Source organism: Pleurodeles waltl, chromosome 11 (genome assembly GCF_031143425.1).
Source record: "Pleurodeles waltl isolate 20211129_DDA chromosome 11, aPleWal1.hap1.20221129, whole genome shotgun sequence".
Taxonomy (NCBI): domain Eukaryota; kingdom Metazoa; phylum Chordata; class Amphibia; order Caudata; family Salamandridae; genus Pleurodeles; species Pleurodeles waltl.
In genome coordinates, this window is record NC_090450.1 from 951,472,432 (window position 1) to 951,496,611 (window position 24,180).

At 46.0% G+C, this 24,180-nt stretch overlaps 1 protein-coding gene across 6 annotated transcripts in view; it reads right to left on the reverse strand.

The window, feature by feature from the left end:
- CABIN1 (calcineurin binding protein 1) overlaps positions 1 to 24,180 on the reverse strand; it is a 1,028,293-nt gene that overhangs the window by 826,153 nt on the left and 177,960 nt on the right. For all 6 annotated transcript variants that reach the window (XM_069215153.1, XM_069215155.1, XM_069215154.1 and 3 more), the window contains exons 12-13: positions 15,410 to 15,627; positions 7,055 to 7,133 (exon numbers count right to left, since the gene is read on the reverse strand). In XM_069215153.1, the coding sequence (XP_069071254.1) occupies positions 7,055 to 7,133; positions 15,410 to 15,627 (297 nt within the window). The remainder of the gene's footprint in view (positions 1 to 7,054; positions 7,134 to 15,409; positions 15,628 to 24,180) is intronic.

Consider the following 24,180-nt stretch of genomic DNA (forward strand, 5'->3'; position numbering starts at 1 on the left):
TCCTGCAGGGGGGGAGGTGTGAAGCACCTCCACCCAGTGTAGGCTTTGTTTCTGGCCCCAGAGAGTACAAAGGCTCTCACCCCATGGGGTCAGAAACTCATCCCTCAGTGGTAGGCTGGCACAGACCAGTCAGTCCTGCACTGAAGTATTGGGTAAAATACAGGCGGCATCTCTAAGATGCCCTCTGTGTGCATTTTTTAATAAATCCAACACTGGCATCAGTGTGGGTTTATTATTCTGAGAAATGTGATACCAAACTTCCCAGTATTCAGGGTAGCCATTATGGAACTGTGGAGTTAGTTTTGTCAAACTCCCAGACCATATACTTAATAATATGGCCACACAGTACTTACAATGTCTACGAATGGACTTAAAACACTGTAGGGGCATATTGCTCATGCAGCTATGCCCTCACCTGTGATATAGTGCATCCTGCCTTAGGGATTTAAGGCCTGCCAGAGGGGTGACTTACCTATGCCACAGGCAGGGTTTTGTGTGCATGGCACTCTGAGGGGGATGCCATGTCGACTTTGGCGGTGTGCATGTGTTAAGTGAGGGATCCCTTAGGGTGGCACAATACATGCTGCAGCCCTTAGGGACCTTCCCTGGTCACAGGGTCCTTGGTACCACTGGTACCTTTTACAAGGGACTTATCTGAGTGCCAGGGGTGTGCCAAATGTGGAAACAATGGTACATTTTAATTGAAAGAACACTGGTGCTGGGGCCTGGTTAGAAGGGTCCCAGCACACTCTCAGTTGAGTCAGCATCAATATCAGGCAGAAAGTGTGGGGGGCGGGGTAACTGCAACAAGGGCCATTTTTTCTTCAGTTACCATATGAAAATGTTATGAAAGGATGTATTTATTCAGAGGTCTGAGGTCCAGAATAGGTCAAAGAATTCAATCTATTTTGGGGATGAGGGAGTATAGGGAGTTACCTCCTGTACTTTCTTGTTGAAGTGACAGGTTCTATAGTTCCTTTGAGAAGGAGAGCCTATACTTCTTGTTTTAACAAATTGAGATGTTTTATGTAAAGTTTGAGTGTTTTTTTGTGGTGGTATGTTTGGAGGTGTTTTGATGAGCTCCAGGCAATAACCATGTTGGATAATGTCCTACACCTATTGATCCGTTATATTATTCCAAGCTGGGAAAAACTGCTGCAGACGTCCCCCAACAGGTGTTAAAAGGTTGGAGGGAATAAAAAGTGAGTCACTGTTTGGACGTAGAGGAGGTGGTGAGAGTGGAGGCACCTTTCCCAAGTCCCTTTGAATTGTTTCCCCTATATGATAGTGTAGGAAAGTAGCCTCTTTCTAGCATGGAGACAATAGTGTCTCAACTGGCCAAGGTTAGCCTTACTGTCCTTCGTTTGGGGAGGTGGGGTCAGAGGGGTTATGCAGGAAAGTAGGCTCTTTCTAGTATGGTTTCCCCTACTTTTTGGCCTGTTTGTCAGTGTGTTTGACTGTGTTCTCCTGGATCGTGCTAACCAGGACCCCAGTGGTTATGCTCTCTCCCTTAAACTTGGTAACTTGTACCTTTTTCACCCCACATTTGGCATACTGGTAACCCCATGTAAGCACCTAATATATGCTACAAAGGTACCCAGGGCATTGGGGTACCAGGGGATCCCTATGGGCTGCAGCATGTATTATGACACCCATAAGGAGCCCATGGGATAGGTGTAGAGACCCGCTAAGACAGTTTCTGTCTCCCAGGGTGGCACTGGCCTTGCCACCCTAGCTGCTTGATCCCTTAATATGGATAAGTACAAGCAGCACATACTGGTAAATGGTGTTGAGGCTGAGGCCTACAAGGACACAGGTGCCAGTGTCACCATAGTAACGGAAAACTTAGTGTCACCTGCACAACACCTACTTGTTCACAAGTACCAAGTCACTGATGTGAATAACTCCACTCAGTCCCTCTCCTTAGCTGTAGTACACTTTAGCTGGGGTGGAGTTACTGTCCCTAAACAGGTGGTAGTCTCTCCTAACCTACCTGGTGAGTGCCTCCTAGGGAATGACCTGGAGGTCTCCGATTGGGCTGAGGTAGTGTTCGTAGCCCATACAGCCATGCTGGGCATTCCCAAACGTTTGCTCCCTTTACTCTCTAAGCAGACTAAAGAGCAAAATAGGGAAGGAGCCCTGGAGTCTGTAAGAAAGGCCCAGGATACTCCTAAAAACACAGGCATGTAGGATACCAAATTATCCCCTGCCCACCCTCCCACTAAGGATCCCACTCTTCTGAGGGAGGATACCACCCCCAAAGTGGAGCCTGTACCACAGGAACCAAAAGCTGCCACAGCTGAGCTGCCAGGGGTAAAAGAGAACTCCTCTGGAAGGAACTTAAGATAGAACAGAAAACCTGCTCTGTCTTAGAAAACCTGGAGCCATTGCTAAAAGGTGCATGCACCCTTTCACTACCAGGTCACTGCACCAGCTCACTGTAAGTCACTCCTATGGTAGGCCCTTTCAGCCCAGAGGGCAGGGTGCAGGGTGCAGGTACCTGTGTGTGAGGGCACCCCTGCACTAGCAGAGGTGCCCCCATAAACTCCAGATCCATTTTCCTGGACTTTGAGTACGGGGATGCCATGTTACGTATATACTGGACATAGGTCACTACATATGTCCAGCTACATAACGGTAACGCCGAACCTGGGCATGTTTGGTATCAAACATGTCAGAATCATATTCCAATACTGTTGCAAGTATTGGATGTTTGATTCCATGCACTCTGGGGGCTCCTTACAGGACCCCCAGCATTGCTACCACCAGTCTTACAGGGTTTTCCGGGAAGCACAGTTGCTGCCACCCGTCAAACAGGTTTCTGCCCACCTGCTGCTTGAGCTGATCAGGCCCAAGAAGGCAGAACAAAGGATTTCCTTTGGGGGAGGGAGGTAACACCCTCTCCCTTTGGAAATAGGTGTGACTGGCTTGGGAGGGTTAGCCTCCCCAAGCCTCTAGTTTGCTTTGAAGGGCACATTTGGTATAAACCAGTTCACACCGGTTCAGGGACCCTCAGTCCATGCTCTGGCACGACACTGGACAAAGGAAAGGGGAGTGACCACTCCCCTGTCCATCACCACCCCAGGCGTGGTGCTCAGAGCTCCTCCAGAGGGTCCCTGGGTTCTGCCATCTTGTTTCCAAGGTTGGCAAGGAAATCTGGGAGCATCTGAGTGGTCAGGCTAGGCAGGTGATGTCAGAGCCCCCTCCTGAAGGGTGCTTACATGGTTAGGTGACCAATCCCTCTTTTCAGGGCTATTTAGGGTCTCTATCTCTTGGGTGGGTTCTCAGATTCGGCTTGCAAGACTCCAGCAGAACTGCGACTGGACCCTCCAGGAACCGACAACGCTACTCCAATAAAGAAGATTCTTCTGCAACTTTGTTTCCGCGGCTCCTTCCAGCTTTGCAATATTTCCCCGGCTACGCATCCTCAGAAGACTGCAACTCTTCAGCCTGCACAAGAAGAAGGAGAACTCACCCTTTGAGTGAAGGAGTCACTCCCCTGCAAGCGCAGGGACATACAAGCGAAGATCGGCTGCGTGGATCTCCCCTCATCTTGTGCTGCGTGGATCCTGCATCATGGGTGGTGGTCCGGAGTAGTCCTCTTGGTCCTCTTCCAGCTGTCCAACTTAGGTCGAGGTAAGCCTTTGCCTTCCCACGCAGGATAGTACCCCCGTGCACTGCGTCTCTTGCAGCTGCCAAGGCTTGTTGGCATCTCCTCCAAGGGATCTTTAGGCGACGTGCAGGTCCAGCCCCCAGCACTCCTTCCTGCAAAGCCCAGCCTCCTGAGTGGTTCTCCGGCAGCATTGGATCCTCTTTTGTAGTGCTGAGTGGGCTTCTTCTGTGACTTCTGTGTTCCCGTCCTGCGGGACTTCAGTGGGTGCTGCCTCTGCTCCTGTGGACTCTCTGCGATGCCTAGTGTGCCTTGTGACTCCCCATCCTGGGTTGAGTCCTCCTGGGCCTGGCTGGTCCCTGGCAGCACCACTTTTCCACTAACCATGAGTTTGCCTTTGCCAACGCTTGTTGGTGGAATTCCTGCACCAACACCCGTCTGCAATCTTCACTCCAGCGTGGGACATCCTGCGCATCTATCAGGAACTTGTCTCTGGCTCCCGGACTGCAGTGCTGACCTGTTCTTCATCACCGTCGACCAACTCCTGCAAGTACAGCTGGGTGGGTAGTACTCTTCCCGGAGTCCACTGTGTCTCTTGGACTTGGTACCCTCTCTCCAGAGGTCTACTTTCTTCAGTAATCCACCTCTGGTTTTCTTGCAGTCTTGTCTGGGTGTCTTCTTTTTCTTCTTTACCTCCTTTTGAGTGGTTTTCTGGTACCCCAACTCCTCCCCCCCCCCCATACATTCTACTTACCTAGGTTGGGCTCCTGTGTTGGCATTTGCACTGTTTTCTAACCTTTTCTATGCCTATTTCTGAGTACTAGTGTATATATTTAGTGTATTACTTTTCTCCTATTGAAGGGTTGCCCTTATAGTATGTTTGTACAACTGAGTGTTTTCTTTCATGTGTGTAAGTGCTGTGTGACTACAGTGGTACTGCATGAGCATTTGCATGTCTCCTAAATAAGCCTTGGCTGCTTATCCACAACTACCTCTAGAAAGCCTGACTTCTAGACACTGCCTACACTTAACTAAGAGGGGATACCTGGACCTGGTATAAGGTGTAAGTACCCTGGGTACCCACCGCACACCAGGCCAGCTTCCTACAGATAGTCTGTAAAATCCTCTTGAAGGGGAGGTTTGATACTGGTGGTGGGTTGGTTGATGTTGCTTTAGTGACAGGCTTGTATGAGGGGCACGAAAGGAGCCAGGAGTATTGAGAGTTTGAAGTCTCATCAGACAGTTGGCAACTTCGTTTTCTTTTTTAATTTTCTCTAGGGTTTGGTCCACTTGTGGACCAAACAGATGTTGTTGGTCAAACAGGGTATTTAAAAGCTTTTGTTGCATTTCTGGCTTAAAGCTGGATATGTGCAACCAGGAGTGTCTGCGTAGTAAAATACTTGTATCTGCCCCTAGCTGCTGTGTCCAGCGGCATCAAGGGCACATTTAATGGAATTGTTGGAGATTAATTTACCTTCTTGAACAATCGGTTGGCCTTTTTTTCTTATATTCTTTGGGGAGATGTTAGGAGTTCCTCCATTTCATCTCAATGGGCTCTGTCATATCTTGCCAATACCCCTTGAGGCTCAATGTCTTAAGGGTACCATGGATCTATGGTTGTCTGATGTATGGTAATCACCCTCTCCTTGATCCCCTGTGTAAGACTATGGGAAGCACTGCAGTGTAAGATCACCAATGTCGCTAAATGAGTGACGCTGTGAAGAAAGTGGTGGTGGTGAGAGAGGTAGAGAAGGTGGTGGCAAAGCAGGCAGACGTGGATGTAGAGGACTAGTGGCAATGTCCTTTTTTTTTTTTTTTTTTTTTTTTTTTTTTTTAAAAGGTGCAGGTAAATCAATAGCCTCCTCAAAAGTAAGTTGGCGCTTTGTTAGAGTAGCCGCTGATTGCACTGCTTTTGCCAAATTATCTTTTGTTTTGGGTCGATCCTCTCTGCCATAGCCTCTAAGATCAGTTCTGGTGCCGAGATGGTATGTTTCAGTACCGAAGATGGGCTCTGTTTCGGCACCGAGGTGGTCGGAGCTGAAGTTGTGGAAGTAGAAGCTCTCAGTGCCAATGAGGAAGCTATTCAGTTAGGTTCTGAGACTGGTCGGCTCTGAACAGCAAAGGTGGGTTTCAGCTTGGCTTTCTGTGGCGGGCCCAAGGGTGGGGCATCCTTAGCAGATGTCGGTGCCTACCATGGCCTGAAGGCAGAGGTAGCATGGGAGCAGTAATTTCTGTGGAAACCAAATGTCTTTTAGTAGGCTGGACAGGGGCATCAGTACTCACTGCGCATTGTCCAGAAGGAATATCTTGGATCTGCATACTGAACTGTACTTCGGAGTCTGGGATGGAAAGGGCCTCCTCTTCTGCTGCTGAGGCCTCAGGCAGTTATTCCTCCTGTTCAAGGTCATGGAGCCCGAAGAAGTAGGGGGTCTCCTCGAGGTCCTTACGATGCATCTCCTTTCGATGCACTCTGTGATCCTGCAACGTTTTCTTCAACTTAAAATGATCAACAGGCCTCATAGTTCTTCGCATCATGGTCAGGAGACGGACAAAGGTTACAAACCTGGTGGAGGTTGGCGTGGGGATACTTTATGTGGCAGCTCGGACAGAATCGAAAAGGAGTCCATTCCATTTGCAGCTCATCATAGTTTGAATCAGACGAAATGAGAAAAGGAGTCCTGAAGGCCACGAATTGAGAGCACTGACTCAACTAGTGACTGCTTTCTTTATTTTCGAAGGGAAAGTTAGAAAAAGCGATTGAGAACAATACCTAGGGGAAAAGAGGCGTAAATATACCGAATGGAGTCCGAAAACACTGTTTCGAACCACATCACCGAAGAACACATCCGAACCCGAGGGCGGAGAGAAAACAATCAATGAAGTCGATGCCCATGCACATTATCACCAAGCGGAGGAGTCACTTTTACCTCCTGACTCGAAAGACTTGTTTGAGGAAAAACAACTTGCGCACACTTCGAGACCCAACACTAGATGGCAGAAGTATGCAGAGAATGTGAGTCTACAGTCACACATGCCATTGAACAAAAAGTTTCCAGATACACTCTGGTGACTGGGGAGGGGGGAATTCAAAAGAGAAGGAATTGTCAGTTAGCAGTAGCAAATAGAAATGTAATTACTGTAAGTCTTGTAGGAACAACGGACCTTGCTGTAACTTAAGCATTTTCCTGGTTAAAACTCATTCTACAGCTTTTAGGCATGGACTTCTCATTAATATCATTTCTGATTCCCCATACTCCGGTCAGCAGGAAACTCCATATCCCCATGGAAAGGCAGCCTCAAGAAAGCACCCAGTAAAAGGAGGCAAAAGCAATGAAAAAAGTGTCTTATACTCAGGCAAAGAGAAATAACAAGTGCATCTCCCACTCAGTGCCCTTAACCGTTCAGCAGAAGATTTTTTATCAAGCAAGGCACTGCCGCTCTTACCTGTGGAGTTCTTTCCCTTATTAAGCAGCCACTGGTCCAGTTGCAGTTCCATACAAGAAAGGCACATCACCATCATATCCTGGAAGAAAAAGGTGCAAGAAATTTTAGGGCTGTGGCAAATTCCAAGTCACTCAAAACAAGGGCATGGCATCCAGGCTGTAATTAACTAACATTAAACTACATTCTACTATTTCCACACACCAACAACACAACTGTCACTCTTCTTAGCAGTCGTTAAGGAGAGACACTATAGAAAACTACATTAGAGCTTAACCAATCCCGTCATCCGTTTAAGCAACTTTAAACCATCCCTCCTCCAAATATATTCATTTGCACTTTTGATATTAGATATAACATGTTTTCTATATAATATATATTTTTACTTTTTCCACGTATTTGTTTAAATTGTTTATTGTGTTGGATTACCCCATTGCGTTTTATGTATGATGTGCTTTTATGAGGTTGCATTTTTCTTTTAAAATAATGTTTTAAAAAACGAAAACACAAGAAAACATATAAACAGAAAAACATATGTGCCCATGGGGAGGAAAACACAAGTAATCCTGTGGAGTCATTTTAACGAACCTTAACCTATACAAAAAACATGTTTTTTGATTTATAGAACTTACATTTAAGCTTCAGTAAACAAACATTGATCTGAATATTTGCCCCATAGAAGAGCTTCTGTGTCTCCTTGTAGCTGTGACTTTAGAAGATTCTCAGGGACAACTTCAAAACGTTTGAGCACTTACAGATGTGTCCTGAAACATCAACTCCATGGAAGGGCTGAGGTGTTGTTTGAGAGAAACAACATTTGAAAAGGTGCTGATGTTAAACACAGTAGCTGGGAAAATTATTTCTTCATATTATAAGATTAGAACATTGTATGATTAGTATTTTATTTGAAATTTAGAAATATTTAAAAACTAATAACCAAAGGAATCAAATACTTAGAATTTAAGACACACACACATGCATGTATTTGCTGGAAAAAAACAAAGGTTAAAGTGACAGTTATTGTTAGGTATTTTAAAAAACCTTAGAAATTCACTGACAAAAACAACGGCAAAAGAGTTATAGGAATAAAGTCATTTGGAATGTAAACAAACAAAACCACTGCAATTAACCAGTTATAGTTATCTCAAGTACCTGTAACTCCTACTCTAATGTAACATACTCATGCCCCTGCCACGCAGTGTTATCAATGATGTCAGTGATGTTGGAATAGACCATGAGTGAACTAATATGTGAGATAATTAGCATTGCTTGGCAAGCGTATGAGTCATAGTTACTTTAGGGCACAAGTTTTTAGGAGACGGCACTGTTCTCACCCAGGGGAGAATTTTTTTAAATAAAGGGTGATTTTGCCCTGAGGAAACCTTCTGGGACCCACACCACCAGGCCTGGGGGGGGCACAGTACTCCTACACCCTTATATATTTTTTAAAACTTTTTTCAGGACAGAGAACTCAGTTCCCAAGTCCTATAATGGGTTCCGCCTCATCTGGTTTATGTGGTAACAGCCAATCAGATTTTAATCTTAAAGTATGCTGGCTCCTCAGATCCTATGTAGTGTTAAATATCTTTTTTTTTTTCAATCATAATTTCTTGAAAATACTGACTGTCTCCCAAATTTGGTGCAATTCCGTTCAGCCATTTTGGCTGTAGCTGTGCCTAATTTTCCTATGGAGAAATTAATGGGGGACATGTGTTTTGGGACCCCCATTTTCTCACCACTCCACTTGACAGATCACCCTGAAACTTTCCAGGAAGGAACCAAGGTGGATGAGACTTTTTGGGGGGGAAAGTCTAGTGAAGATTTGTCAAACGGCACCAAAGTTATTAGCAAACCAAAAAATGCTTTCCCTATGGAAATTATGGCTCTGGCTCAACCATGCAAAAACACGGACATTCTCCAGCTATGGTATGCCACGCAATAACACATCACCTCCACGCAGAAAACACAAAACTCAAACACCCATTTTAAAATGGCACAGGTTAAAAAGCCAGTGCATCAAGACCAAAACATGGCTGGTGGCTATATTTATGAGTGTGTTGCATACCACAGATTGCATATTTCTGTGATTTTATGCATTTGAGCCAATTGGTAAATATTTTTTTATTTTATTTTGTATGGAAAATGTCACTTACCCAGTGTACATCTGTTCGTGGCATTAGTCGCTGCAGATTCACATGCTGTGCATAGTCCGCCGTCTGGTGTTGGGCTCGGAGTGTTACAAGTTGTTTTTCTTCGAAGAAGTCTTTTCGAGTCACGAGACCGAGGGACTCCTCCTACTTTGGTTCCATTGCGCATGGGCGTCAACTCCATCTTAGATTGTTTTCCCCGCAGAGGGTGAGGTAGGAGTTGTGTATGCTAGTAATAGTGCCCATGCAATGGAATGAATAAGTATATACAAAATGAAGGTTAAAGTAATATATTTACAAATGTACAAATGTTGAAGAATTACTTCCAAACGGCTACAGGCTGCCGGGGAGGCGGGTGGGCGCATGTGAATCTGCAGCGACTAATGCCACGAACAGATGTACACTGGGTAAGTGACATTTTCCATTCGGTGGCATGTGTAGCTGCAGATACACATGCTGTGCATAGACTAGTAAGCAGTTATCTCCCCAAAAGCGGTGGTTCAGCCTGTAGGAGTGGAAGTAGTTTGAAATAAAGTTCTTAGTACGGCTTGACCTACTGTGGCTTGTTGTGCAGATAACACATCTACACAGTAGTGTTTAGTAAATGTATGAGGCGTAGACCATGTTGCTGCCTTACATATTTCGTTCATTGGAATATTTCCTAGAAAGGCCATAGTAGGACCTTTCTTTCTGGTTGAGTGTGCCTTTGGTGTAATAGGCAGTTCTCTTTTTGCTTTAAGATAGCAGGTTTGAATACACTTAACTATCCATCTGGCAATACCTTGTTTTGATATTGGATTTCCTGTATGAGGTTTTTGGAATGCAACGAATAGTTGCTTTATGTTCGTAATTTCTTTTGTCCTATCAATGTAGTACATTAGTGCTCTTTTGATGTCTAATGTATGTAGTGCTCTTTCAGCTATTGAATCTGGCTGTGGGAAGAACACTGGTAATTCCACTGTTTGATTTAAGTGAAACGGTGAGATAACCTTTGGTAAGAATTTTGGATTTGTTCTTAGAACGACCTTATTCTTGTGTATTTGAATAAATGGTTCTTGTATGGTAAACGCCTGTATTTCACTTACTCTTCTTAGAGATGTGATGGCAATGAGAAATGCAACTTTCCACGTTAAGTATTGCATTTCACATGAATGCATGGGTTCGAAAGGTGGACCCATGAGCCTTGTTAAGACAATGTTGAGGTTCCATGAAGGAACAGGTGGTGTCCTTGGTGGTATAATTCTCTTTAGGCCTTCCATAAACGCTTTAATGACAGGTATTCTAAACAGGGAAATTGAATGGGTAATCTGCAGGTAAGCAGATATTGCGGTGAGATGTATCTTTATGGAAGAGAAAGCTAGATTAGGTTTTTGCAAAAGTAGTAAATATCCTACTACATCTTTTGGAGATGCATGCAATGGTTGAATTTGATTATTATGGCAGTAATAAACAAATCTTTTCCATTTACTTGCATAGCAGTGTCTAGTGGAAGGTTTTCTAGCCTGTTTTATGACCTCCATACATTCTTGTGTGAGGTCTAAGTGTCCAAATTCTAGGATTTCAGGAGCCAAATTGCTAGATTCAGCGATGCTGGGTTTGGATGCCTGATCTGTTGTTTGTTTTGCGTTAGCAGATCTGGTCTGTTGGGTAGTTTGACATGAGGTACTACTGAAAGGTCTAGTAGCGTTGTATACCAAGGTTGTCTTGCCCATGTTGGAGCTATTAGTATGAGTTTGAGTTTGTTTTGACTCAATCTGTTTACTAGATATGGAAGGAGAGGGAGAGGGGGAAAAGCGTACGCAAATATCCCTGACCAATTCATCCATAGAGCATTGCCTTGGGAGTGCTGGTGTGGGTACCTGGATGCGAAGCTTTTGCATTTTGCGTTTTCTTTTGTTGCAAATAGATCTATTTGAGGTGTTCCCCAAATTTGAAAGTAATTGTTTAGTATTTGAGGGTGAATTTCCCATTCGTGGACTTGTTGGTGATCCCGAGAGAGATTGTCTGCTAGCTGGTTTTGGATCCCTGGAATAAATTGTGCTATTAGGCGAATGTGGTTGCGAATTGCCCAATGCCATATTTTTTGTGTTAGGAGACACAACTGTGTCGAGTGTGTCCCCCCCGGTTTGTTTAAATAATACATTGTCGTCATATTGTCTGTTTTGACAAGAATGTATTTGTGGGTTGTCATGGGTTGGAATGCTTTCAACGCTAGAAATACTGCTAACAGTTCTAAGTGATTTATGTGGTACTTTCTTTGATGAATGTCCCATTGTCCTTGGATGCTGTGTTGATTGAGGTGTGCTCCCCACCCTGTCATGGAAGCATCTGTTGTTATAACGTATGTTGGCACTGGGTCTTGGAAAGGCCGCCCTTTGTTTAAATTTGTACTGTTCCACCATAGAAGCGAGATGTATGTTTGGCGGTCTATCAACACCAGATCTAGAAGTTGAACCTGTGCCTGTGACCATTGTGATGCTAGGCACTGTTGTAAGGGCCGCATGTACAACCTTGCGTATGGGACAATGGCTATGCATGAAGACATCATGCCTAGTAGTTTTAATACTATTTTTGCTTGTATCTTTTGTGTTGGATACATGGCTTGTAAGACCTTGTGAATTGTTTGAACCCTTTGTGGACTTGGAGTGGCTATCCCTTTTATTGTGTTGATTGTCGCTCCTAAGTATTGTTGTGTTTGACACGGCAAACGTTTTGACTTTGCATAGTTGATGGAGAAACCTAGCCTGTGAAGTGTCTGTATGGCATACTTTGTGTGATGTGAACACTTTGTTAGCGTGTTGGTTTTGATTAACCAGTCGTCTAAATAAGGGAACACGTGTATTTGCTGCCTTCTGATATGTGCAGCTACTACTGCTAGGCATTTTGTAAAGACTCTTGGCGCAGTTGTTATTCCGAATGGCAACACATTGAATTGGTAATGTATTCCCTTGAATACGAACCTCAGGTATTTCCTGTGCGAAGGATGGATCGGTATATGGAAATACGCATCTTTTAGATCTAATGTTGTCATGTAGTCTTGCTGTTTGAGCAGTGGGATTACGTCTTGTAATGTGACCATGTGAAAATGGTCTGATTTGATGTAGGTGTTTAGTGTTCTGAGATCTAAAATTGGTCTTAGTGTTTTGTCCTTTTTCGGTATTAGAAAGTACAGTGAGTAAACTCCTGTGTTCTTTTGTGGACCTGGTACTAATTCTATTGCGTCCTTTTGCAGTAATGCTTGAACTTCTAGTCCCAGAAGATCTACATGCTGTTTTGACATATTGTGTGTTTTCGGTGGGACGTTTGGAGGGAATTGGATAAATTCTATGCAATAACCATGTTGGATAATTGCTAAGACCCAAGTGTCTGTTGTTATTTCCTCCCAAGATTTGTAGAACTGGCTTAGTCTTCCCCCCACTGGTGTTGTGTGAAGGGGTGGTGTGACCTGTGAGTCACTGTTTATTTTGAGGGGTTTTGGGACCTTGAAATTTTCCCCGGTTTCTTGGGAATTGTCCCCCTCTGTATTGTCCCCGAAAACCTCCCCTTTGATATTGTCCCTGGTAGGTAGGTGGTCTTGTTTGTGAGGTGCTGGTTTCTGTGGGTTGACCTCGAAACCCTCCTCTAAAAGTAGTTTTACGAAATGTGCCAAATGTGCCTCTGCCCTGCGGGGAGTAGAGTGCGCCCATGGCTTTGGCTGTGTCGGTGTCCTTTTTTAATTTTTCAATTGCTGTGTCCACTTCCGGCCCAAACAATTGTTGTTCATTAAACGGCATATTAAGCACAGCCTGTTGAATCTCGGGTTTGAACCCAGAGGTGCGCAGCCATGCGTGTCTCCTTATGGTGACTGCAGTATTTATTGTTCTTGCAGCAGTATCCGCTGCATCCATAGAGGAACGTATTTGGTAGTTGGAGATATTTTGTCCCTCTTCAACCACTTGTTGCGCTCGTTTTTGGAACTCTTTGGGGAGGTGTTCGATGAGATGCTGCATCTCGTCCCAATGAGCCCTGTCGTATCGCGCTAGGAGTGCTTGGGAGTTGGCGATGCGCCACTGATTTGCAGCTTGTGCTGCAACCCTTTTCCCAGCTGCATCGAACTTGCGGCTCTCCTTGTCCGGAGGTGGTGCGTCGCCTGATGTATGCGAGTTGGCTCTTTTACGAGCTGCTCCTACGACTACTGAATCTGGCACCAGTTGTGATGTAATAAAAGCAGGGTCTGTAGGCGGTGCTTTGTATTTTTTCTCCACCCTTGGAGTTATTGCTCTGCTTTTAACTGGCTCCTTAAAAATCTGTTTAGTGTGCCTTAGCATTCCCGGGAGCATGGGAAGGCTTTGATAATGGCTATGGGTGGAGGACAGGGTGTTAAAGAGGAAGTCATCCTCAATAGGCTCCGAATGTAGCGATACATTATGAAATTCGGCTGCCCTGGCTACCACCTGTGCATATGCTGTACTGTCCTCAGGTGGTGAGGGCTTAGTTGGGTACGACTCAGGGCTATTGTCCGATACTGGAGCGTCATAGAGGTCCCATGCATCTGGATCATCTTGGCTCATGGTGGTATGAGCTGGTGAATGTGGTGGAGTTTGTGCCGGTGATGCATGGGTTGACGGTGGTGAAGAGGGTGGTGGAGTTACTTTCTTTACCACCTTTGCTTGTTGCTGCTTGTCTTCTTGTTGGAAGTCAAGTTTTCTTTTTCTTTTGATTGGGGGAAGAGTGCTGATATTCCCTGTATCCTTTTGGATAAAGATCCGCTTTTGCGTGTGATCTGGTTCTATTGTTTGTAATTCCTCCTCAAATCTGTGTTTTTTTAGTTGGGAGGACAGTCCTTGTTCCTCTGAGTAGGAACTGGTTTTCGGTTCGGTTGCCGGGTGTTTTGGCACCGAAACCGTGACTTTGGATTTTTTCTGCTCCGACAAGATCTTTCTTCTTTTCGGTGTCGTGCCTTCTCGGTGCCGACCCTCTTCGGTGCCGTTGTCTCTGTGCCGAGCAACTTCGGTGCCGCTATCTCAGTGTCGACCCTTTTCTGCACCACTCTCTCGGTCCCGAGATTGCTGCGTGCCTGTGTCTCGACCCGAGTCGGACGACCTTGGCACCAGCTCGCCCTCTTTCGGTGCCGATGGACGGTCACCTACTTTATGGGTTAAGCCATGGCCTGTTGGCAGTGGCGTACCCTGGGCTTTCTCTGTTTTTTCGTGTGATCTTTGTTTCGACGTCTTACTCACGGTTGGTTGCTCTTCGATGTCGAATTCTTCGGAGTCTGACTCGGGGATGGAGAATGTTTCTCCTTCCTCCTCCTCGAACCGTTGTTTTCCTGTCGGCGTGGACGCCATCTGCAACCTCCTGGCTCTTCGGTCTCTGAGCGTTTTTCTCGACCGAAACGCGCGACAGGCCTCGCACGTATCCTCATTGTGCTCGGGGGACAGGCACAAGTTACAGACCAAATGTTGGTCCGTGTAAGGATATTTATTGTGGCATTTAGGACAGAATCGAAACAGGGTCCGTTCCATCAGTCTCGATGTTGCACGCGGTCGGGCCGACCAGGCCCCGACGGGTGATCGAAATTACCCCGAAGGGCTACCGGAGCTTCTTCAAGATTCGGTGTCGATCTGTCTAATCTAACCCGATACCGAACGAAACAATACCGACGGATTTTTCCGAGATTCTGACTAACTTTCCGACCCGAAACACGGAGCGAAAAGGAACACGTCCGAACCCGATGGCGGAAAAAAAACAATCTAAGATGGAGTCGACGCCCATGCGCAATGGAACCAAAGTAGGAGGAGTCCCTCGGTCTCGTGACTCGAAAAGACTTCTTCGAAGAAAAACAACTTGTAACACTCCGAGCCCAACACCAGACGGCGGACTATGCACAGCATGTGTATCTGCAGCTACACATGCCACCGAACAATATATTCCCAACCCCAGCTGCACACTACCTTTAATAAGTAATTGTGCCTTACACCTAGATGTTCAGGAGCATAACTTAGGAATAAAATTATTGTACTAGGAGAGGCAGCTTTGTGGTGAATCGGAACTAAAATGTTTAACCACGAACAATGCTCCGAATGAGATCACAGGCTGCTGAAAACATTTACACACTACTCAGCTGTAAGCCTTGTGGTTTTTACCATGCCACCTGGACTTCTTGATGGCTTTATGAGTTAGTTGTGATTAGGCAAAGTCTCCAGATAACCTGAAAAATACTATACATTACCCTGATGTGCTGGTTGCTGCAGTCCCTCAAGAGTGGGTTGGGCAAGTTGCTACTGTGCTTCCTCCAGCTGTTGAACATACTTAGCACCACCTCTGCGAGTCCTAGGGGCCACTTAACCAGGATCTTCTGACTGATCACCTTCAGATACCTCATCATCAGCTCCAGGATGCCCCCATTGTTCATGTTCGCTAGTAAGAACTCATGCACATCTTGCTTCTCTGGGGATTGGAGAAAAAGAGATCATGTTTATTGCATTGTCAGAAGGCAACAACTTTTTGGGGAGTCCTAGGGCAATCTGGAGTTACTGTGCTCCAATTATTCCTATGGGAGTGTACCTTAGGGCTACCCAGAGGGAGTTTGTCAATTGCTAAGACAGTAAACTGCAAGATACAACCCATCTTGGAATGGATTGCTTTGTTACAGGAAAGTCAGACTTATATCCTTTGTCGTATCAGGTTAGAGTTTTAAAACCCTCTTCACATCTAACATATAAATAGCTCTATCCGCTAGAGTTGAAGGGTTAGGAAATAAAGTGGGTATGGAAACTGTAAGATTACCATGTGAATCTCAGACCACCTTAGGGAGAAAGCTTCGATGATTTCTCATCACCACCCTGTTCATACGGAACAGGGTGCAAGCTTCCTGGGAACGCAGTTCCTGAATCTCGCTCACTTTGCAAGTACATGTAAAGGCTAACAAAAGGTTAATTGTGTCATGAGGCTTGTGCATTGGCTCAAAGTGTGGACACATTATCGTGAAAAAGAAACTTTTAATTCCCATAGAGGAGACGGGGATCAGGTGGGAGGAAATACTTTCCTAGTACCTTCCAACAAGTCTTATTTTTTACATGCCTTCTGAAGAGAGAGTTTTGTGAAGGAGATTTTCTATAGGCAGTGATTGCCCAAGGTCCATCTTTCGTGATGAAAATGTAATCCCATACCCAGCTAGAAGGTGGTACTGAATTATCACTTCTTCCTGACATATAAAAGGGCTGTAGTTGTTTTGGATACCTGAGATGGAGAACCTCTTCCACTTGAAAGCGTATAATGTTCGGGTGTAAGGGCACTGTGTTCCTAGGGAAGAAAAAGTTACTTATCTTCGGTAAAGCCTTATCTGGTGGAGACTATCTAGCTGCACATTCCTTACCTTAGAATTATCCCCAGGTGTCAGACTGGATTTGGACATTTTTAGTGAGCAGTACCCCTGTGCACCGGTATTTGTTGTTGATGAGCTCCATGTAGCGTCGTCCACATCGGACGTGATGTGCATGGTGCCTATATAATTGCCAGCCCAGTGCACTGATGTCTGTTTATTTTTGCGACTTTCTACACCAGGAGAGTGGACCCATGAAGTACAGACTACTGATGTGGATAATTAGGGCCTTGAAAGGGGAAAGCCCCGTCCCTAGAAATGTGTTGGCAGAGCAGGGGGTATGTGTGGGTCGGTGAGGAATATCCAGCTAGATAGAGTCTCTACCAGATAATGCGTTACTGAAAGTAACTAACTTGTTCATCTGACAGACATCTAGCCGCAGTTAATTACCACAGAACAGATACCCAAGCAATACAACCCCGGAGGGGGGTCTGCAAAACAACTTTAAACCAAAAAGTCTTGCTGGATCAAAATGCATACCCTACAGACCTGACTGTCCAGGAAGTAGTGCTTTGTAAACGTGTAGGGATGCCCACACTGCTGTCTGGCAGATGTCCAGGATCAGAACTATCGCAGTGGTCGCAGCTTTGGCTCTGGAGGAATAAGCATGCAAATCCTCCAGGGGTTGCTACTTGGCCAACGCGTAACAGATTTTAATGCAAAGCAAGATCCATTGATAAACTGCTTCTGCACAGCCTTTCCCTTCTTCCCTCCAACATATCTAACAAAGAGTTAGTCATTCATCTGGAACTCTTGTGTCCAGACGGTGGAGTTGCTCCTCTTCTTTAGAGGGATTTGATGGAGTGAAAAAAATATGCATAGTGATGGACTGGCCTACATGAAAGGAAGCAACAACTTTGTGTAGAAAGGAAGCTTGCAGAACCAGCTTGCCTGGGTAGATGTTTAGGTACAAAGGATTTGATGACAAAGCATGCACCTCACGCAGATATTATTGCCACCAGGAAGACCGTCTTGAAGGTAAAGAGCCAGAGAGGACAGTTGTGAATTGGCTCAAAGGGAGCACACATTAGGAACTTCAGGGCTAGATTAAGGTCCCACTGAGGCATGATAAAGGGATAAGCAGGAAACATATGTTGCAAACCTTTCAGAAAACTACGTACGATAGGGGATTTGAAGAGGGATCGCTGGTCAAGCAATCCCAGAAAAGCAGACATAGCAGAAAGGAAGCCCTTTCAGGGGTGCCCAGAGGAGAGCCCTGCTGGGCAAGGGAAAGAATAAACAGAAGAAACTGAGAAAGAGAAGCAGAAAGGGGGTCAACCTGTCTGCACACCACGCAACAAACTTGCCTCAATGGCAAGCATATACCGTTTTGGTGGAGGGATGCCTGGCTGCCACAATAACACTGCAGCCTTCAGGCAGAAGGTTGAAAGCTGTCAACTGTCGCCTCTCAATCCCAACGCAAGAAGGCAGAGCGTGGACAGGTTTGGGTGGAGATCCCTCCCCTGCTGCTACGACAGAAGAACCTCCCGAAGGGGGCAGCCTGGTCAGAAGACCTGTAGCCATGCTCAACAGCTCGATATACCAATCTCTCTGAGCCCAGTCCGGAGCTTAAAGGATGACTTGAGTTGGTCGCTCCTGATCTTTTTGAGAACTCTGGGCAGGAGCGATGAGGGCAGAAAGGCATACAGGAGGCTTGAGCTCCCCTTGAAATTAAAAACATCTCCAAGCAAGAGTCACCTTGGAAACCACAGAGCGCAAAACTGCTGACACTGCTCATTGTTGTCAGCGGCGAAAAGATCTACCCAAGGCTCTTCTCACTGCTGAAACAGACCTTGCGCCACCTCCGGATGGAGAGGCCCATTGTGATCCGCTAGGCATCTTCTGCTGAGTTTGTAAATCCTGGTGTTCAGAGAGCCTGACAGGTGTACCACCAGGTATATGCCCTGACATTCCAATCATGTTCAGAGATGCAGAGTCTCTTGACAAATGATCCATGACCCCACCCTACTCTGTTTGTTGCAGTGCCACATAGCGGTGGTGTTGCATGTGAGCACCCGTGCTAGCCTGTCTTTGATGGAGGGTAGAAAGGCTTTTAATGCCAGCCGGATTACCCGGCACTCAAGAAGGTTGATGTGACGGTCGGACTGTGCTGAGACCAGAGGCCTCTCAGCTTCACCTCTCCCAGATGGCCACCCATACCAGGAGAAATGCATCTGTCACTACTGTCAGATTCAGTTGGGGAAGGGAAAGCTGTTCTGAGCCAGGCATGGCGCCTTAAGGACACTGTTGATGACACAGCTCTGCCTAGAGAGTCAGTGATATTCAGTCCACATCTGATAGCGAACTCAACTGCATCCCTCCATCAAGCAACAGCTTGGGGTGAGTACGGGCCACGCCTCCTCCAGAACCATTGGCAACACCTGTGCAACCCTAACCCACAGAGCATGGGAGTAGCAGCCCAAAAGGCATGCGTTGTTCACAGAGTGCAGCGCCAGGCTGGTGGAAGAAAACACCTTCTTCCCTAGGGTGTCCAACCAATTGGAATCTCTTTCCGGTGGTGCATTAGGGAATGCATCAGGATTTATGTGGGAGGTAGAGGCTTGGACTACCAAGATCTCTGGGATAGGGTGCTGTGTGAGGAAGTTGGGGTTCTGTGGGGTGGGAAGATGGCGGTGGGCAATTGTCCTGTTCACAGAAGGCCCTGTGCGGGGCTGGGACCAGATCCCACGTAGGACATCTGTAAAGGCTTTATTAAACTGGAGAAGTGGCTCTGAGGGGGGGTCACTCCGGCTGATGAACCTCTGTCCAGACGTTTGTCTTGACTGCCAAAGAAGGATCGCTGCTGGCCTTCTCACCACCATTGCAAAAAATGCTCCTTAGCCAAGGTAGGGGGAGGAAGCATGCCAGTATCTAGAGATGTGCAGGGCTGAAGAAGCAGACCTTAGAACTTGCACAGGAGATCTAATCTGCATGGAAGCGTCATAAGTGGTTGGCTAGATATAGGTGGTCCATTAACTACTACTGAAGCACCCATTTTGGGTCTATAAAGATTATTTTGGCTTTTCAGTAATACAGTTTGATCAGCACATTCTGGAATATTGGAACGGGGGAAATTTCAAACAGAAACTACCTTGACCAGTTTATCAAATATGTCATTCCCACTCAACCTGGTTAGTAGTACCTAAAGGCGAAGTGTGGACATTTCCTATTTCCTGTGCTACAAACATGTACACTTGCGTATAGCTCTATTAGTTGAAAACACTTTGTGGCGCTTCTTTGTTGAGAACCCACTAGTGGTTTTCATAAAATGATTAACTATATGAATCTGCCTTCGCGTTTTGCATCCCCGAGAGATTAACCACCCTGATGCACAAAACTCTTGCTATCAGCATCTTTAGATCGTTTGTGCTTCTAGAGACAGTGGTCTGGAGTTAGTCACCCTAAGCTTATTCAAATAATAGATTGTTTTTGTGTGCTCCTCTGAGTAGGTAGAAAGTTTGTCTTGAAAGGTGGAAGGAACAACTATAGATCCATATGGACTGCCCTTAGTTACAGCAGGTTGGTGGCAGAGGATTTCTCCTTTACTGACCATGTCCCTTGAACAGGATGTGAGCGCCACATCCTTGAAGAGAAGCATCGGTGACTATTGCCTGTGTGGGGACAGCTTAATGAAAAGGAACTCCCTTCAACAGACTGCCCTAGTGGTGCCGATTGATCAATGACTGAATTGCTAACTTGGACATAACTGACCCACATAGCCAGAATGGAATCTGGGTCAAAATCAAGAACAAAAATAATGTCACAGTGGGACAAAATTATCCAAGGATCTACTAACCCAAAAAACAACCCACTATGGGTATGGTAGTATATCATCCAGTGATTCACAAGGCCCAGTACTGTTTAAAATGCACTGTAGTAATCCTTCAACATAAAAAGCATGTGTCCTAGTTTAGTGCAGGCAGCGCATAAAGTGTTCAGTATATAATGCATATTTACATACATAATATGTTACAGAGTGGTTGTGGCTACACTATAGTTATAGTTGGGATTCCCAGAGATAGGAATTTCTAGGATTTTTGATTGATTATAACTTTGTCACAGCTTGATGAATCTCCATGAAACATTGCAGACCTATTCCTTCTACATTGGTTGATGTTGTGATTGATGCAAAGGTTTGTGGCAATCAGTTATGCGGATGCAAGGAAAAAATGGGGGCCAAAAAGCATGTTTTTCCACCAATGCATTTTCGATAGACTGTTTAACCCATTCGCTGCCAGACCTTTTTTTGGCTATTTGGGGCAGTTCGCGCTTAGGACCTCATAACATTCTGTCCACATAAGCTAGCCAAGCCAAATTTGCGTCCTTTTTTTCCAACATCCTAGGGATTCTAGAGGTACCCAGACTTTGCGGTTTCCCCTGAAGGAGGCCAAGAAATTAGCCAAAATACAGTGAAAATTTTGTTCCTTTCCAAAGAAAAATGGGAAAAAGGGGCTACAGATGAAGGCTTGTGGTTTTTTCCCTGAAAACGGCATCAACAAAGGGTTTGCGATGCTAAAATCACCAGCTTCCCAGCTTTCAGGAACAGGCAGATTTGAATCATAAAACACAATTTTTCCAACACATTTTTGGCATTTTACTGGGACATACCCCATTTTTAAGATTTTTTGTGCTTTCAGCCTCCTTCCAGGCAGTGACAGAAATGGGTGTGAAACCAATGCTGGATCCCAGAAATCTAAACATTTCTGAAAAGTAGACAACATTCTGAATTCAGCAAGGGTTAATTTGCGTAGATCCTACAAGGGTTTCCTACAGAAAATAACTGGTAAAAAAAAATATTGAAATTGAGGTGAAAAAAACAGCAATGTTTCTCTACGTTTTACTCTGTAACTTTTTCCTGCAATGTCAGATTTTTTAAAGCAATATACCGTTATGTGGGCTGGACTCTTCTGGTTGTGGGGATATATAAGGCTTGTAGGTTCATCAAGAACCCTAGGTACCCAGAGCCAATTAATGAGCTGCACCCTGCAGTGGGTTTTCATTCTATACCGGGTATACAGCAATTCATTTGCTGAAATATAAAGAGTGAAAAATAGCTATCAAGAAAACCTTTGTATTTCCAAAATGGGCACAAGATAAGGTGTTGAGGAGCAGTGGTTATTTGCACATCTCTGAATTCTGGGGTGCCCATACTAGCATGTGAATTACAGGGCATTTTTCAAATAGACGTCTTTTTTACACACTCTCTTATATTTGGAAGGAAAAAATTTAGAGAAAGACAAGGGGCAATAACCTCACTTGAGTGGGTAGGCCTAGCGCCCACGAAAGGAAATGTCCCAAAACACAACGTGGACACGTCACATTTTTTCACAGAAAACAGAGGTGTTTTTTTTACAAAGTGCCCCTAGCTCAGCCAGCCCCAGGGGGGGCAGAAAAGGCCTAAAATAAATATGCCCCCCCCAACCCCCCTGGGGAGCGACCCTTGCCTACAGGGACGCTCCCCATGCGTGACATTGGCGCAAAAAAAAAAGATCCCCGGTGCCTAGTTGTTTCTGCCCCCTTTGGGGGCAGATTGACCTAAATACAATTTGCCCCTCCAGGGGAGCGACCCTTGCCTAAGGGGTAGCTCACCATCTGTAAAACAAAAAAAACAACAAAAAAATCCCCAGTGCCTAGTGGTTTCTGCCCCCCTTGGGGGCAGATCGGCCTAATTAAAATAGGCTGATCTGCCCCCCAAGGGGGCAGAAATGGCCTAAAATAAATTTGCCCCCCAGGGAAACGACCCTTGCCTAAGGGGCCGCTCCCCTTGCGTGAAATTCACGAAGAAAAAAAAAACTCCTTGGTGTCTAGTGATTCTGTCCCCCTTGGGGGCAGATTGGCCTCATAAAAATAGGCCTAAATGGCCTAAATGTAATCTGCCCCCTAGGGGAGCGACCCTTGCCTAAGGGGTCGCTCCCCACATCTATAAAAAAAAAAAAAAAAACATGATCCCTGGTGCCTAGAGGTTTGTTTCCCCCGGGGGGGGGGGCAGAAAAGGCCTTAAAAAAAAAAAAGAACTTGGCACAGGCCTCACTCATACTCCTTAGATGTTGGACACCAAGTTTCTTTGGTCTCAGGCACTCAGAGCCCATCTGGTCATAGTTCTTCGATCTCGGACCTTCTTTACTCCTGCAATTTACAGGGGGTTGGTGTCACCAGTTAAGGGAGTCTTGTAGTTTTGGTGTCCACGAGGGTCCCACTGGTCAGGACCAACGAGTTTTCACCTCCAGCACACGTCGGGCACTCAGTTCCAGTACTGGTCCCCTAAGGTCACTCTGTGTCCTCTTCTTCGCCTGGGCCTGGGGTCCAGGTCCTGTTATTGGTGCAGACATCTCTTTGTGCTTCTTTCTTCTTTTCCAGGTAAGACTTAAGTTCTGATGCCAGGGGAGCCCTTAAATCCTGGTTTAGGGGGCTTTTAAGGGACAGTGGCCAATGGGCTACTGTCCCTGTCGCTAATCCGACCCTGCAGTGACGACTACCCGTGGGGAGTACACCACTTTCTACCCAGAACCCACTATTCTTAGGGCCAGCCAAGATGGTGGAACCCTTCCTTGGCTGTGCAGAACCCAAGCCAATCTCAGAGGTGTGGCTAGTTTGAGGGGGTACACGCCTCCTGCATGGCTCATTTCCCGCCTGCCCGGCCAGGCAGGACAGAATTGTCTGTCCTCAATTGGGGGGGGGCGCTCTCAGCACAAAGGCAGGGGAAGCCTTTGGGGCTCACCGCCTTGATCATAATCTCACTAGCCAGTCTGGGAAGGAGGAGGTCTGACCTCCTTCCTGCCTGGGCCCTTTGTCCTATGTCCTGCCAAGTTGCTAGCACCACCGGCAGGAGGTCAGACTCTCGTCTGTGGTGGTAGCAGCTCGGGAGAACCTGTCAAAACAGTACAGGGCTCCAGGCACTTGGATGGGCAACCTCGAAGGGTGCCACCTGAGCATCTGCTTTTTAATCCTAAACATGGACATCATGTTCAGGGTTAATAAGCACAGTGTTTGATACCAAACACGACAGGATTTGGCTGGGCAATTGCAGAGCTGGACATCTGAGCAGTGGTCAGATGCCAGCCCACGTTAACTAATGGACCGCCGGTTACTCGGTCCGGCATCGCATTTTTGATGCCAGTATGGAGGCATATATGTTCCTGCACACATGCCCTCACTCATGGAACAGTGCACCCTGCCACCTGGGCGAGAGGAGGCCTGTCTTAGGGGTGACTGGCCTGTCCATGGTCAGTAAAAGGGACTGCCTGCACCTGGTGTTGGCAGAATCTCACTCAAGCAGCAGGCTGCTCGTGCTACTCAGAGTGGCACAATCAGTGCCGCACCCCTGGTATCCCTTTACCACCCTTGCCCTGGGTACCATTTACTGAGGACTTACCCAGGGCATAAGGTGCTTGTCAATTGGCCAATGCAATTTGACATACCATTTTAAGGGAAAGAGCATTGGTACTGGGCCTGGTTAGCAAGCCTCAGTACACTAACAGAGTCCAAAAACCAGCATCTAGCAGTTCAAATGGGGGCAGAAAAGTGGTGGCATCTGCAAAGAAGCCCAGTTTGCTGTGACGGTGATGATATTACATTTTTCAAAATTGTTTAAAATGAACTGTTAGGGCCTTGTCTAAGGC